Source organism: Dermacentor silvarum, chromosome 1 (assembly GCF_013339745.2).
Source record: "Dermacentor silvarum isolate Dsil-2018 chromosome 1, BIME_Dsil_1.4, whole genome shotgun sequence".
Classification (NCBI taxonomy): domain Eukaryota; kingdom Metazoa; phylum Arthropoda; class Arachnida; order Ixodida; family Ixodidae; genus Dermacentor; species Dermacentor silvarum.
Genome location: NC_051154.1, coordinates 338,417,728 through 338,435,341, shown reverse-complemented (window position 1 = coordinate 338,435,341; position 17,614 = coordinate 338,417,728). Strand labels below are relative to the sequence as shown.

The 17,614-nt window shown below is 46.8% G+C and overlaps 1 protein-coding gene across 1 annotated transcript in view; it reads left to right on the top strand.

Annotated features, from left to right (window-relative positions):
* Nucleotides 1–17,614, top strand: part of LOC119443978 (uncharacterized) — a 238,883-nt gene that overhangs the window by 78,648 nt on the left and 142,621 nt on the right. The window contains exons 7-8 of the mRNA XM_049662323.1: nt 3,311–3,517; nt 9,843–9,888. Coding sequence (XP_049518280.1) covers nt 3,311–3,517; nt 9,843–9,888 — 253 coding nt within the window. The remainder of the gene's footprint in view (nt 1–3,310; nt 3,518–9,842; nt 9,889–17,614) is intronic.

Below are 17,614 nucleotides of genomic sequence, written 5' to 3'. Positions count from 1 at the left end.
CTGGGACGAAATGTGAGACCACACGCCGCCGTCAGTGGTCTCGGCGGGCCTTTCCCAGCCACGAACAGGGAGGTGTGCACTTCGTGGCTCGGTGTCGGTAACACCGCTGGTACCAGCAGAGAGGTGGAGGGCTAGGACTCCGAGCTTGACGTGTGCGTGAAAGAGCTCGATGACCGAGATGAGGCGAACGGGTCTCCTGGAGGGGGCTTCGGAGTGGGGTGATTAAGGCGGCGACCTCATCGATGCGAGCCTCAAGGCGCGGAATCGCCGGGTCTGTTGGCGGTAAGACAGCGGTGACGGACGGGGAGGTCGCCTCATGAACCTGATGAGCTAGTTATGCCTGGTGGTCGAGGGTGACGTCGGCAGCCGCCGCGAGGACGAGGCCTGAGTGGGTGGGGACGTTGCACTCCCGGAGAAGCTGTCGCATCTGGCGCAGCAGTTGGGATGGGCGCCGGTCGCCAAGATCCTTCTCGGTAAGGAGCTGCTGGAGGCGGGTGCGTTCCTACGGCATGAATCTCTCCAGCACCTTGGTCTTGATGTACTGATATGGTGTAGCACCCGTGGGGTTATAGAGAACGTTCGAGAGCTCGCTGGCAACATCAGGAGGAAGGACTGAGGCAACATGGTAGTAGCGCGTCGTTACCGAGGTGATCCGGTAGAGGCAGAATTGGGCCTCGATCTGGTGAAACCAAATTTACGGGTTCTGGGGCCAGAAGGGTTGGAGTCGTAGTTGCATCAATAAGACGTCCTGAGGACGTGGGTCTTGTTCAGTGGAGGATGTGGGCAGATCAGCCATTGTGTTCGTCCTAGGTCACCACTTGTAGGCTTATGCTTCAGGAGCGAAGGAAAGAGATGGCTGACCTGAATCGACGCCAGGATAGAACAGCCAGCCATGACTTCACGTGCCACGGCCGCGCGCCGTCTTTATTTTATTTTCATGCGGGCGCGCGCTATCCTGGTTCTACGCGCCTCCCAGAGGAGGGCGCTACACATTCAACATCTTGCTGCAGGTCATGCCCTAAAAGGAAGAAAAAGTAATCATAGCTCTAATAGTCAAATAAAACTTTTCATGAAGCTAGCAAATATTAGTCATACCTATGACACACTAGCTAAGCCTATGTGGCATGACAGGAAGCAGCATCACATTGGTCTCGGGAATTTAGTAATGGGGTCACAGACAATCTTCCCATAGTGAGTAGTGACTCTGCCAGCCCCCTTGACGGCAGCAGCCAGTGTCGCTCTGTCTTCAAAGGAAGGCCTGCATACGTTGGTTTTCTGGGACCCTAAGGTAATCTGAACACTGAGGTCTGACATGTGCACCTTAGTGCCTCTCAGACTTCCCACGCCATTGAGGGAGCGATGGAGGTTAATCCAAGAATCCAAGGAGACTCGAACTAATTTGGAGAAAAGTTTTTTTTTAAAGAAACCGGAGAGTTTTTCAACTTCTATGTTATTTTCGATACTTAGTTAGGTTATTACAGTCGACTTCCGTTAATTTGACCCTGACGGGACTGATGAAATTGATCGAATTATCCGGTGGGTCGTACTCGACAGGATTTTTAAAAAACACGGCAAAACACACCACTGATTCATTTGGCAGTATTTCTCGATTCTAACATGCCCCTGCAATCAAACGTGTGCCCGGTTTCTATGTGTCCGAAGTAGAAAATTAATGTAGAGATATTAGAGCTCCTAAACAAAGTACAGATCTAACGCGCACTCGATTTTTTAGCAAGAAAAATGGGCAAGGGTATACTACGTGTATTTCCTAAAGTCAGCTTTGTCGCATGGTTTTTTAAAATCAGCTTCGCTGCATACAGTCGTGTTATGTGGCAAGGCATCCAAACGCTGCAAACACAGTTTTTGGTTCAGTTATTGGGAAAAAAAAAGGCACGGCGTTACAATCGGGTAAATACCGTAATGAGACTTTGTGAGCTACCGTTTTTGCTCGAAAATCTTCCTAAGGCAGGCTGAAAATAGCAGTTTTCGATGGGAGATCACATGTGCTCAATGCAATATTCACTGTCCCCTGAGCTCTGCTGAGACAAATGCTGCCAGTAGAGGGGTCACTGTTGGGGTCATTATAGGGGTTAGGCGCGTGATGCCGACTGGTCAAGTTCAAATGATCCGGTGAAGGCCAATTTTAGGATCGAAGAATGAAACTTTGGGACCATAGAATTGCGTGGGCGCCGGCCGGTACCTTTGGACGGGATGGAATTAATGGGAGTCAAATTAAGGGAAGTCTACTGTTTTATACAATTTCGGAGAAAAAAAAGGCCACAAACAACATTCGGTGTGTGTAGGTATTTTTTTTTATTCAACAAGATTGGGGCAGATTAGATGAGTTACATATGTGTAACTGCCATGAAATGCCGGGACTGTTCTGGTGATTGTTAATTATGTTGTTCATGAATTTTTTATTAGCAGTTTAGGAAAAATACAGGTGATGAGGCTCAAGCTTCAGTAAGTACCTTCCGGGTACTCACAAAATGTGGAAATATATGCTTAACTTGCTTGTAGTTGTGGTCAAAAGTACATAAAGCCATTGGTGAAAGAATCCAATATTCTTGCAGCCTGAGTGCATATATACAGTGAAGTTTTAAAATGCATCAATACTTGGGAACTATGCACAAAGTAGGCAGTGACATGCTGTGTGGTCATGTTTAATTTTTCATGTGCAGTTGCAAATTATAACGTAATTTTATCAGCGAGCTCAGTCATCTACCTTTCCATATTATGGTACGTAACAGTAAAGTGTGTGTAAAAGCAGTGAGAAAATTAAATTTTTCACTAATTCCATTTTCTTTAGGTGTTTACCCAAGAATGTAATTTAAAAAAATATTGAAACAGGTTTAAAATGTTCATTGCTTGATTGAATTATTCATTGAGTTTAAAATCTCGCAGCAACACTTGTGCTATGTGACGGGCTGTAGTGGAGGGTACAAAAACAACTTTCACGGCCTAGGGCATTGTAGTGTGCATCTAGTGGCTGGTGCTACATGGGCGTCTTTCCATTTTGGCCACACTCTAATTCTGTGACGGCCAGAAATTGAACCCACAACCTTGTGCTCAGGAGGTTATGGAGCTGGTGAGCCACGGGATTGGAAGTATTGCCTCGAGCCATATTTCATAAGAATTTATTTTTCGGTTAGATTCTTTTCAGTCTCACCAAGTGTAGGATCTTGGTGATAGAGGTAGAGCTGTGTATGAACCATAGAAAAGGTGTGAAATGAATGGAAAAAAAAAGCGCTTGCATTTTAAAGCTGTATTTTCATTTCTGTAAGCTGCTGCTCATGGGATTGTTTTGCAGAGGACCTATGCCCGTTGCTGCCCTGGGCCCTTGCAAACTCCTCCCCGCTGCCCAATGAGATAGACTCTGTCTCAAACCTACTGGGCTCTCTGAAGGCAGTCATGCTGCAAGCCAAGCAAGTGCCACTACGCATAGCAGCGATCCACTGCATTACTGCCATTGTGCGCACGCCAGCAGCCCCACTGTGTGCCCAACTCCACTTGCCTGGTGAGTGAGGGAGATGGCTGGGATCTGGTGAGCCATGAGGAAGGAAGACGAATGTTGTTGGAGTGCAAAAAGAAAATGTCCATAGGTATGGGTCGAACTTTGAGAGCTGAAAAGAATTATTGTGATAAATGCCGGTGGTACCATTATTTATTCATAGGGCTTTTATTTGTGAAATATCTTTTGTGCCTGCTCCTATTTGCATATTCTAGTACATTAACATTTCCTTTAATTAAAAGCTCATCTACCATTACAATAAAATAATGGTCGATCAGTTTACTGGTTTTTAAGGTTAATGTTATGTGTGTCAATCTTCTACTTTATGCTTGCACCTAGGGAATCTTTTTTGTGGAGGTAAACTTTTTTAGGAAGGTGTGTCAAGAAAAACACTGAAAAAGTGGCTGCCCTCCAATTCAGGTACTATGATGCACAAGATTACTGTCTGTGGACCACCATTTGTGCCTTTTGAAAATGTCTTTGTTGTACAGATTGATGAAAATGAAATGAGACTTGATTATGGCTTTCATGGCCATACGCTTATGCAGGGCAGTCAAAGCTTGAATGAACGAGCGTGTGTCACAAAAACCAATCCCCATCTTCTACTTTCACCAGCATGGTGCCATATACCTTCATTACAGTTCCCACTGAAAAAAAGGGCCATCCTGGTAAGCTAGAGGCAAGAGAATACAGTGGGGTCACAACACGGCTCGAGCCAGGAGATGTGGACAGTTTTGTGGCCGCAACAATGCTGGTCTAAAGATGATTCCAGTGGCTTGGTCAGGTGATGTTTCTTGAAGTATGCGGTAAAGACCTTGGCATAGATAGCATCTTGGTATAGAGGCCAGGAGGAGTAGACAGCATTCATTACCAGACCAGTGAGCCGGGATAATAGCTTGTAGTTGTAGTGTATGCATTGTGGTGATGTTTGTGGCGCCACTGGTCTTGGGTTGTGAACGAATGAGCAAGCTCGCAACATTCTTCGGTGTGTGTCACTGCTTGGGAAACAGCCATGAATTCTGAGGTGTCGTTCGGCAGGGAAAAATAGCGTTCATGATGCATGAAGGTTCACGTCCATGAAGGAGAAAGAAAGGTCAGAATTCAGTAGTAGTTTCCATGGAAGTATTGTAAGCATATGCGACAAAATGTAGAACCTGTTCCCAGTTTGGAATTCTCAGATGAAACTTGTATTCTCAACATGTCACCATTGCAAGTGTGCGATTAAAACTTTGCTACATTAGTTTGGAGATAAGATGCAGGGGTGGTGAGGTGAACAATGCGACACTCCTTCACTAATGCTTGTGATGACATCAGCGAGGAAAACTTGAGCACAATCGCTCAGCAACTCTCAAGGCGCTCGGTGCCACAAGATGAGGTTGTGAAGAGTGAAACATCTTTTTTTGTCGCAGATGGCAGCACTGAAGTTCCAGGTAAAAAAAAAAATTGAAATATTTTACAAGGCAAATGCCGTGTTGAGGATATCAGGTAAAAAGCCTTCTGAAGGCTTGACCGGTCCTGCATCCTATACACTTGGCAGAGCAGTGGTTACAAAACACAAAAATGGTCAAAAGAAGCCCGTAAACAAAGCAATGTAGGGTTTCCAAATCAGTTTTAAGAGATAAGCGATATTGAAGAATTATTGAGGGAAGAATATGTTACAACATTTTACAGTATAGACCACTTATAACATAACCGCTTATAGTGTAGCACCGGATATAGTACGATCTTTTCAGACTCCCATTAATTTTGCCATAGCACTCCATGTACAGTTAAACCTGGATATACCGAAATTGACAAATTCCCGAAAAACTTCGTTATAAAGCGGATTTCGTTAAATGCAGGTTCGGCATGAAAATTTGAAAAAGAAATGCTTACCGTATTTACTCGATTCTTACCGCTTACTGATGGCGTCGTAGCGTCGTGTAAGGCCCGTTTATAGCCCGACGTTATCGGCGCGCGGGCCAGCGTCGTTTGTGGCCAGTCACGCTATGCCGGTTGCGTTGTGCCAGCTGAAATGCCATCTCCTCCATACTCCGACGCACGCACCGTCGGCTGTTATCTTCAAAGCATGCGCAGAACGATCCCAAGCCCACGCGCCGCTTTGAACGGCTGTCTGCGACCGTCGGCAAAGCGGCGTGGGCGCCTTTATTTTTTCGGCAACATCAACTGGAAAAGGAGAGTGCTGGCTTGGCGGGCTAGGCCAGCTGCAGCAAGTGGCGGGATCAGGTTTGAAGGGAGGGGGAAAGGTCACGCCCGCAGCGGCAAGATCGCCGGGTCGAGAGATGCAGGCCTGCCTCACACACGCACGCACACGTGCGCTCGCTCTCTCCTCGCAGTCACCGTGAATCCAAGCGCGCCAAGCGCGCTGCTGCCGCTTCTCATTCCGTCGCGGCAGAGAAGGTGCTTCCGGTTGCTGCTCACGCAAAAATGACAAAATTTGGGGTGAAATCTCTAGGTTGTCGACGGGGAAAATTCATTATTTTGAGGGGGTCTCCCGCTGCCACTTCGTTACCTAGAGGTCTCAAATACATGTGCTTCTATGGAGTAACGGCAGGGACTAGAAAAACTTTGTTATATCCAGGAATTCGTTATATGGAGGTTCGTTATAAGCAGGTTTAACTGTATATGCATACCGCTTACAGTGCAGCCGCGCGAGACGAAATACCGGTTATAATGCGGCTTCCGCGGGAAAATCTCGCCGACAAGGGCAGCAGCGAGCACGCTTCTCAACAAGGTGCGTGCTGCCGGCTGGCATATGTATTATTCAATGCAATCAAACTCTCATTAATTCGGACTTATTTGGCCGCACATCGGTTAATTCAGACTACTTTCGGAGCTCGCTGAGCGAGGAGCGCCGCAAATGTGCGACGCAAAAAAGCAAGAATGGCGCTAGTGTCCAACCGAAATGAAGCAGCGGAGTCTGCATCGCCACAGCCATCAGTTGAAATCGTACGTGAATGACCGCAATGCCGGAACACTTCGAGCCTATTTGTGTCTTTAAAGCCTGTATTCTTTCGTTTACTGCCGCCCATAACGCCGCGTCGGCTGCGGGCTTTCGTAACTGCGTAGTTGATATCCACGATCGCTTCGATAGCGGCCGCGGTTTTCTTCGGAGCGATTGCGGCGAACAGTAGTTTCGTTTTTACTCAGTACGCGTGTCGGCCGCGTGCCTAAAGAACTGCGTAGTCGCCATCGATGATCGCATAGATAGCGACCGCGGTTTCGATGGCCAGTTGTTGCAGCGACTGGACGACTCGGTGCGTGGGTCGGGCGCGTGCCTTCAGCACTGCAAAGTCGCCGTTCATAATTGCGTCGATAGCGGCCACGGTTTTTTCCGCAGCGGTCGCGGCAAACATTTGTTTCGCTTTGACTCGGTGCAAAGCTGTCGAGCTTGAAGAGCACCGGCTACATCGCGATTAAGTTTTCGCCAGCTTACTGGCGAAAACGTAATCGTGATGTGCGCGTGATAGTACAAAGCGTGTCTACATGCTTGGTCTACTTGTTTTACATACGTGTAGGGCTTGAAAATCATTGTTTTGGTTATAGTGCGGTACCGCTTATAGTGCAGATATTCGCGACTCCGGCGACTTACGTTATAAGCGGTCTACACTGTATATAGTAACACCTGACTATAAGAGCGTAGAAAAGCCTTAAATTTTGGAGGGTTCATTTTTCTAATATCATTGTCTATTTCTTTAAAAGAATTTAATTTAGGTACTGTGTGATGTGGTTGATTACAACAAGGACCTGCCTGGAGTGTTGGGAAGGTGACTGTACAGGTCATAGCTGACATAGTCGATTGTTCAGGCAGGACATTGTAAAGGTTGTAAGGAACCAGCAGCATGTTGAATGGGATCCAGGCGGCATTGGCACTTGGGGCGTGGCCGGACATACTGGCCGATAAAACAGTACTGGCAGACTAAGTGTCAACACTACAGAAGCCAAATACAAAAATAAGCTTTTAACACATCAGCATGGCCACATGGTGGGTCATTGGGGAAAGTGGAGCAGATTTCGGTGGGCAAGTGATGCGAGATAATGAGCAGCCACTTAGAGCCGCCGGGATGTAGATCGGGTGATATAGAAGGTTATTCCGAAATGTGAAGTGCTCGACTTTGTGATGCAGCTTTCGAGAGGTGGGAGCTGATGAACGGATAGACAGGAAGTCTAGAAGTGAAGCGCCATGGGACTTTGCACTGCTCAAACGGCATGTCGGAGACAGTAAGGGTAGACAAAATAACTGGTAGAAATAGATGAACAGACTGGATGAGGAGGCAGGGGCAAACACGAGAGGGCAACTGTGTCCGAATGCTTCTGGCCAGGGTGATAAACAATTCTTCTAGGTTTAATGCCCATTGCACAAAGCAGCCAGTTGGATCTTTCAGTGAAGACAACTAGTATGTTATGGATAAGATAGGCTTGGCTGGGAATATCTAATTACATTTGCATATTCAATACTAGGCCTTACTAAAGTTTGTAAGCTGTTATTTCCACCTGTGGTGGTGCCATTCATAATTTCTGGTGCAGAAATCTTAATTGTTTGCTTGCCTTGGTGCATGTAGTAGTCTCAATGTGCTCGACCCATTTTAAATTCTGTGTAATGGTGACACCCAAATATATCAATTGCAGTACTTGTGTTATATATTAATACCTACCCAATATAATTGGTAACTAAACAAGAAAGGAGCTTTTTCTTTGGTTACCATGGCAAAGTCATGCATCATTTCAAGCAACTTAGTTACAGTTGATAAACCTTGACGAAATTCATGTTTCCAGCTGTAAAGCAAGTTGTCTTCTAGGTAGCTTTTTGATGATGTGATTCCTTTTTGATGACATGTTCTAATATTTTACAGCAAAAGCTCGTTAAGAATATGGACCGATAAGTATCTACCAGTATTTTGTCGTCGCCTTTGTGAATAGGTGTCACTTTTGTACATAGCCAGTCCTGTGTTCGATACTGGAAAAAATGGCATGCAAGAATGCAAAAGCTGTTCTGCACATCTTTTAAGAAACTGGTTTGAAATGTTGTCTGGGCCAGTGGTCTTTTTTTTTATGTCACTGAGTAATGGCAAGATCAAGATGCCCGGTTTTGTTATCTACATAGCGAGCATAAAGGTGCGCAGTGCTGATAAATCAACATTTCTTGTAGGAGATGTGGGAAGAGCATGTGTGTGTGTGTTATTTGGCTAAGGTCTGAAGTAGAAAGGTCTGCTGTATCTTGGGCAGCAGACATGTTGAGGTGCGCTGCTTACTCAGCTTGTTGTAATTCTGGCAGAGTTGAATTACGTCGGCGACCATCCAGGGAATTTTGTCAACAAGGACCTGAAATTCATCATCAATGCCTTTCTTTGGACTTTATTTTCTTCATTTTGTCGAGACATAGGTTGACACATTTACAAAGGGAGAGCACGTTTTCAATATAACTTGTAAACGTGTCGTCTTTGAGTTCGCATTCACTTTTGCAGCGCGAACTGTACACACTCACACAGAAAGAAACAAGCAAACTGGAGGAGTGCTGGACATCAACTGAGTTTATTGTTTGTTTCTGTGTGAGGTGCGTATTAAGTCTGCTCTGCAAACACGAATGCGAGCTCAAACAACCAACTAGCCCGCGTCACCGCATTAATGTCTTTGAGTTGGGCTCGACTACATTAACTCTGCTCTGTTTCATGCTGGCACATGATGGGATGGCCGAAGACCACTGTCAAGGCATTCGAGAAAGCTGACCAGATGGTATAGATGCCATATCAAAATGTGTGAAAAAATACCCATAACACAATAGAGGGGAATTCTTCTGTTGGCAATATTGAATGTTTTATTATTTACTACAAACTGTCAATCTGAATTACTGTTGATAATGGTATTGATGACCAGTGCCCATATTTTGTAATGTCCTATTTTTCTTTTTTTAAATTTATTAATACCTCAAGGGTTCCGATAGGACATTACATTGGGGATGGGCACGTATAATGATGATTATGTGTTTTGGTATAATGACTTAGCAATTTGTTTTTGAAAATGTTAACATAACAGTAGGCAGTCATTCTCATTTTTTTGGAGAGCAATGAAGTACTCATCTTAGAATGATGTTTTTGTTCATTCGTACAAATGCAAAGAGAAGTAATGTTTTTTTAAAATTTAGCTTGCAGTTGGTTCACTTTTATGCTCCTTATGCATAACCATTGGCACAATGCATAATGCTTTGATTTAAAAGTGGTCCGTTTTGCTGCTACAGCATGGCAAAATATTTAGCCTTCATATGCTGTATGCTTTCTTATTTTAGCTGCGAGTTTGCCGGACTGTTGGTAATCATGCACTTGTATTTGTGCAGATGTGCTTATAGAGTGTCTTGCATCACCGGACGCCCTCTTTCTTGAGTGAGTATCCTTGAGCTTTGAATCAGGTCGTGTGAGAGTTTAGTGAAGTTTACCGCTTTGTATTCAGCCAGTAGCATGTGTGGTCAGGTAGATACTTGTTAAAGCACGGTTTTTTATGTGGTGCATGTGCTTAAATCCAGATGTGTTTTTACTGCAGTATTTTGTCAGCAGTGAAATTAGGTGATCTTTACTCAGGGTTAGTACAGGTTTCCAAGGCAAAAATTCAAGGATATTCCAGGACTTTCCAGAACCTGTCACAGGTTTTTCAAGGACTCAAAGCGGCATCTAAAGTAGGGTTTCTTTACTCTAACATTTCCAATAATGACTAGTTTTATTGCACTTACAATAAATAAATGTATATCACAATTATAATAAAACTGTCTAGCCTTAATAACTTCTCAAGATCACAACACAAAATGAACGATTACAACAGCAGCTGAGATTTCTCTAGTATAGGCTGGGTAAAGTTCACCAAAAATATTAAAAACATTCAGCATAGGGTTATTGCACTAAAATAAAAAGAAATAAATGTATATCCCAATGACGTTAATAATTTCTAGCCTTGATCACTTTGCAAGTTCACAACAATACCAAAAAAAATGTTCACAAAACACAGTGAATGCTCCCAACAGCTACTTTGACTTCTCCAGTATTAACTGGGCAAGTTTACCTAAAATTTCCAAACCATTCAGTGTAGTCTTGCTACACATCCATTATATTATAATGAATAGATGTATATTGCAATTTTGTAAAGCATGTCTTGTCTTGATCATTTCTGAAGTCCGCAATATTAAAGGTTAACACAACGAACACTCACAACAGCTGCTCACGCTTCTGCAGTCAAACATTGCCAAAACATTCAGCATACCGTATTTTCCGGTGTATAAGACGCATTTGTGTTCTGAATTTTTCGTCAGTGCATCTTATAGAACGTTGCGACCTATGTACGTCCCCCTCCCCCCCCCCCCCCCCGGGAAAACTGCCATCAAAAGCGGATCCAATGTTATAGCCACGCGAAGCGCGCTGGTTGACTTCATGGATATGGGTTCTGTGCACGCTATCGAGGGGCTGGGTTCTCGTGATCAAGTTCCCGAGCGCCATGCGAGAAGGATGGAGCAGCAACGCAAGTGGCGGTAGGCCGACCGCGAGTTGATCGACTCCAAAGTCGTCGCATCGGCAGATCGCTGTCAAGATACGGCACGCGCCGCTGCACAAACTACGCAGTTGCTACGAGAGTACAAGCAGCCCCCCCTCCCGGGCTGCCTTCCTGCTTTCGTCCCTTGTGCGCTATTCAGCTCACCGTCGCACGCTTTTACTCGCACATACAGCATAAGGCGCGCAGGGATGATGTTGGACTTGGACTTTATACGGAACATCACGACAAACACAACGGCAAAAATGCGCCTGGAGTAGAAATATATGGCACCCATACATACGCTTGCGCGTGACCCGAATTCATGGAGCGAAACGTCACTGTAACTTTTTTAAATCGCTTATGGAAAGAACAGGTGCATCTTGTACACCGGTGCGATTTATATATGTTTTTTTCTTCTTTTTTTTTCGGAAAAAGTAACGTTTTGAGGGGGTGCGTCTTATACAAAGGTGCGACTTGTAGACCGGAAAATACGATGTGATTTCTCTTATATTGTCATAAATAATAATATAAACCTCCATCCAAAGGCACTGAGCATCAGCGGTAAAGTGGCTCCACTATAGACGGTTTCATCCAGTGCCACCGCGCTCTGGCAACGCTGTGCGCCGGCATCCGGCACCCCTAGGAAACATCCGGTAGCCGTTCCTTTTGCTTGTTTTTGCTGGTATTTGTTCGCTCGCGCGCTCGTCCTGCGCATATTCTGTGTTCTTTTTCGGGTATATCGATATAAGTGCGACTTGTGGCATTCAGTGTGTTGCGTGACAGCGAGAAGCTCTTGGAGCATTCATTACGTTTACTTGTCAACGGTGTTTTTTAAATCTGGGAGCCTACCAAGAGCTCCCAGATTTGCTCTGCTCACTTCATCCAAGGTACGTTACTACATGGAGTAGCCGGACTGCTATAATGCTGAATAATAAAAGTGCTACTGCACGATTGTTCTGGCCGTATGTCGTGCAACTCGCGCGAGAGCAGCTCGACTCTCGCCCCGAGTTTGCCCGCTCGTCCAGTTTTTTGCCTCGGCGTGGATCGCCATGCTACGAACATGAGTTAAAATTATTGTTTAGCGGGTACCATGCTGCCGCTGTTTTATTTTAATGTTTTTCGAATCTGGGGCACAAGTGCACTTCTGCAACTTTACTACCTAGGTACATGTGCGCATTGGTTTATCATTTTTAACGTCCCAAAGCGACTCGTGCTATGACGGACGCCGCAGTGGAGGGCTTCGGATAATTTCGACCACCTGTGGTTCTTTAACGTGCGCTGACATCGCACAGTACGCGGACCTCTAGAATTTCGCCTCGATCGAAATGCGACGGCCGGGACCCAAACGGCGTCTTTCGGGTCAGCAACCAGGCACCGTAACCGCTGAGCCACCGCGATGGCATGTGAGCATTCGTATCAGTATCGCAGAGCAGAATCGCAGAAAAGTTAGCAATTTCCGTGCATGCGTGTAGGAAGTTTCGGCCACATTCTAAAAGCCTTTACGAATTAACGGAGGCCAATTATGGATGGCAATCTCGTGCCCAACACTACAGGTTTCATTTTGTTAGAAGTGTGGTAAATTCGTGAGCATTTAAATTAGTCCCATTTCAGTCGACCTAGGCTTCTTGCACTAAAGGACGTTTGAGAATGTACAGTTATTTGTGAATAGATATTGAAAAGCAGAAACAACGCATATGACGCAGAAAACATGTGCATGTACACATGCACAGCTTACCATCTTCCATCTTGCAGCAGTAAAAGTGCCATTGCGAAATGCAAAAACGCCCGTGTGCTTGTGTTGTAGGGCACGCTAAAGAACCCCAGGTGGTCAAAATTAATCCGGAACCCTCCACTGCGGCGAGCCTCATAATTAAAACTGATTTTGGCATGTAAAACCCCAGAAAGAAGAAAAAAGTGCCATTAAAGTTTTTCTAGTTTTCGGCAGTCCCATTACCTGCCTTGACCTGCCTTGAAGACAACAGTCTGCGTTCATTGCATGTCCTCACTAAGATGCTCCGCTTATTGCTCCGGGGTTGTAACTGAGGGAAGGTGTTTGGAACCTGGCGAAAACGAAAATTGCACATCATCGTCCAGCGGATTGGGCAGCTCTCTGCCTCTAAACATCAGCTTTTGGCGATACCGATCTTTTGCTTCGATGCTAAGCGCCTTAAAGTAGTCGCTCGTCATCTCGACAATATTCACGATGTAGAATCAGCTCGTCACAGATTCATCCAAGCAGTGCAAACATCGACACGCCGGCCTCACGTCGCGCATGCCTTCAAACATAGCCGGAAGTGCTTCTAGCTCTCCTGCCGGAAGTTCCGATGGGGCAACCAATCAGCGGCAAGCGAGGTTTGTTTGTAACACTGAAACCGTCTATAGCTCTCTTTAGCTTCACCTCGCGCGCAAGAGGGAAAGTGGGACAAGGCAGACCGACGGGCGAGGAGTGAAACGAACGATAGGGTGAGGAAAGCAGCGTAAACACTGCCAGCACTGAAGCGAGGCACGGGTCGCTCACTCCGTTCCCGGTTTGACGCAGTGAAGCCTTTTATTTTTTCCGTGCAGTTCTGCAAAATGGAACCATGTGTTCTCACGCCGGCGTATTGTTTCTGAAATAGGGAGTTTGTCAAATCGACACCGATTTACCACAGAAAGGAGGTCGCAATGTCGATATCAGAGTGTAGTGCTCATGAAATTCAAGGATTTTCAAGGAAGGAAAAAAGTTCCAACACTTTCAAGGGCCTTGAAAACGCACTTTTGAATTTCAAAGGTTTTCAAGGATTTCAAGGACCTGTATGCACCCTGTTTACTGTACAAAAGAAAACTTCATGCACCTTTAGGGTAGTATTTTTGTAATTTTCTGTGTAAATTGCACACATTTAATGGAGCCACAGAAACAAGAAGACATGAGGATGAGTGCTCATCCTCGCATCTTCTTGTTTCTGCATCTCGGTTAAATGTTCACGCTTTACACACCAAATGATGCAAGACAAGCTAGCCCAATCAGTAACGCTACAAAGTTATTTTTGTGTTTTGAGGTATTTTGTTGCACTCTCGTAATTTGCATGGCTAATAGGCTACAGTCGGGTACATCTTTAGAAGGCAGCGGCATTTGCCCCCTCGAAGGCGAATGGATGCGAGCCTCCACCAATGGGCGCGCACTATAGACTTGAGTCATGAGCCGGACGGTCAGTGTCACCGCCGATGGAGAACATGGCAGCCCGCGCTTCAAGCTGGGGCGAGTCACGTCAGCAGGACTGTTTCTTTAGTTGCGGAGGAAATCGGCTGCTGCGCTTCGGTCATCTGGGCGGTGCCTCTCCTGTCTTCTTAAGTTGTACCCGACTATAGAGTGGCATTCAGAGTTCAAAAGGATAAGTGTAAGCATTATCGCATGAGTTCTAAAAGAATATGCCCATAGCCCCCTGTTCTTTCCTTGCACTCAAAATCTTTGGATGTGAAGATGGTTTTATGTAGAAGTTTCGAGCTGATTGATTTAAATTGCACTGTTACTGGGAAATGAGTTTGTCTACTTGACTTTCTTCTTAGCAACTGGATGTTTTTAAGAAAGCCTTTGAGTAGAGTCCTGAAGGTCGTTTACTTTTAATCTTTGGGTCAACGTCATGGAGGAAGGAAAAAAACTGAGGAAGCCCTACCCAGTCCGTATGCTCGGAAAAAATGTGTGGAGGAAGTCATGTGGTATTTTTCGCTGTAGCTGCCACGTTGTCAGGGCACATTGGCGGTTTTGTTATGGTAATGTGTGCTCATGTGTGTGCTGATCTGGAGATCTCGTACCGTAGTAAAGCCATTGTATGTGTAGGTTTGCGTTAGTCTCTGTGTTTCGTGCTGCCATATTAGCTAGACCATGCTCTACCGACTGTTGTGGCCAGGTGGGACTCTGAAGAGATCGAAAGTGTGAAACGAGCATGCATACAGCAAAATCTTGTTACTACGAACAGTAAATTAAGGAACCTTTCAGAAATTCTCTGCTGGCTTCTTATAGTTTCAGTGTAAAAATATTGTCACGAGCCATGGCAAAGACAAAGACGTAGTGGGGCTGGGTCAGAGGTTCTTCTGTCAGACTGAAACCTGCTGGAACCTGTGCGCTCTGTGCGCTCTGTGCAGTCTTGACTAGACAAGCGCTAGCCGTTTACCGGTAATTAAATACTCCCCGTAACATCTTTTTGGTGGAGGTTACGGGTTCTATTCCACCCGGCCCTGGATCTTCGGAGCGGACGCCACGTTTCTCCTGCCTCCATGGCTGAGGACAGTACGCAGTCATCGCAGCCCGCGCCCGCGGCTCCAGCAACCGTGGTCCTTTCGCAACCCCTCGACCCCGGCACGTTTTGCGGCACGGACAACAATGACGTCGACGATTGGCTCTTATTGTACGAGTGCGTCTGCAAGCACCACAGGTGGGATGAGACCCTAATGCTCGCCAACGTCATTTTTTACCTACGGGGCACGGCTCGCGTGTGGTATAACACGCACGAAGAGGAACTGACGAGTTGGGACGTCCGCAAGGAGAAGATGCGCGCATTGTTTGGTCGATCGGCCGCGTGACAAATGACAGCCCGGCACGAGCTGGCGGCCAGAGCTCAGACGTCCACGGAATCGTACGTCGCATACATCCAAGACGTGCTAGCCTTGTGCCGCACAGTTGACAAAGACATGCCAGAGGCAGACAAGGTTGGCCACGTGTTGAAAGGCATAGCTGACGATGCCTTCAACATACTTCTGTGTAAGCACTGCACCACGGTTGACTCCATCATCACAGAATGCAGGCGGTTTGAACAAGCAAAAAGCAGACGGATTACTCAGCGCTTTAACAGACTCCCGAACACAGCTGCGACCTCCTCGTGCGAAGATCCCATGACGCCCCCTCCGTTCTCGACGCCTAACCACTTGGCCAGGATTGTTCGCCAGGAGCTCGAAGCCATGGCTCCAGCCGCTTATCAGGCACCTGGTCACGACCATTTGGCGACAATATCCCTCATTCAGGCCGTCGTCCGTCAAGAGGTTGCAAGTATGGGCGTCCTAGTTCCACAAGCCACCAGTTATGCTCCTCCACCCATGTGCCCTTCCGGTCCTCACACTGAACACCACGCCGCCCCAATTGTTGCTGCTGCCGCTTCTGCTCCCCGGTTCACACCCCGCTACCGAAACCCATCTGAGTGGAGGACGCCTGACGACCACCCAATCTGTTTTTCTTGCTCTCGCGTCGGCCACATTTCACGCCACTGCCGCAATCGTCGGAATTACCGACCAAGCTTCCCTGGTGACCGCCGCCAAGATCGTGGCCAGTACTATAGCACATCTCTTCTCGACGACCAATTTCGGGCCCGTGATCCTCACCGTCTGTCTTCGCGCTCTGAATCGACCTACGCCGATGTTGCCGCACAAGGACACTGGTCCAGCCGATCGCCGTCCCCTCAAATTCGCCAGTCGCGCTCCCCTCAACGCTGTCGCTCTCCTTCTCCGACTTCCTCTGGCCACCACCTGGGAAACTAGCCAGTGCAGCTCCGGGAGGTGAGGCTGCATTGACGACAAGGACCGAAAAACCTCTATTGAACCCTACTTCCAAACGCAATTTGCTCGGTGTTCTCGTCGACGGTGTGCCCGTTACTGCTCTCATTGATACTGGCGCCCACATATCTGTTCTTAGTTCTACACTCCGACGCCGCCTACGCAAAGTGCTGACACCTGCCGTGTCTCCTACTGTGCGAGTAGCTGACGGCACCCAAACACCGGTTCTTGGTATGTGCACCGCCCACGTTACTGTTGCCGGTCACAACACTTCAGTTCTTTTCGCTGTTCTAGACGCTTGCCCTCATGATGTCATTCTTGGTATTGACTTCTTGAGCGCCCACTCTGCCCTCATCGATTGTTCTACTGGCATTTTGCGGCTCGAACTGCCATTGTGTCCTGATTACGCCGCATCAAGTCACACTCGCCTACGTTCCATGGATTTTCTACGACTACCCGCGCAGGCTGCTACCTACGTCCTTATGTCACCGTTTCCACCGGTCCCTGATGGTGAATATGTGGTCGCTCCCCTCACAGACCTGATCCTCTCGCGCAACATCGCGCTTCCTCATACCATAGTGGTTGTCGCCAACAACAGAACGCTGCTTCCAGTCCTCAACTTTTCTACTTCGACCCATGTTCTTCCTCAAGGAATTTCACAAGCCGAACTGTCACCTCTGGAAGAATGTACTGTTTCTTCATTCACTGCTGACGCTGAGCCCATGACCCAACCTGTCATACCGGCGCCAACCCAGGCACTTCTGGACAAAATGATATCCCCCGACCTCTTACCGTCCCAAAGTGAAGCACTCCGTGGTGTCCTATTTTCGTACCTTGACGTATTTGGTGTTGAGAACACTCCATTAGGCCGTACACAAGTCGTGGCCCACCGCATCGACACTGGAGACGCCAGCCCCCTTCACAAGCACCCTTACCGAGTGTCTCACTCTGAGTGCCAAGTCATCCAAAAGGAGGTTGATAAAATGCTTGATAAAGATGTGATCGAGCCTTCTTCTAGCCCCTGGGCGTCCCCTGTAGTGCTTGTGAAAAAGAAGGACAACAGCTGGC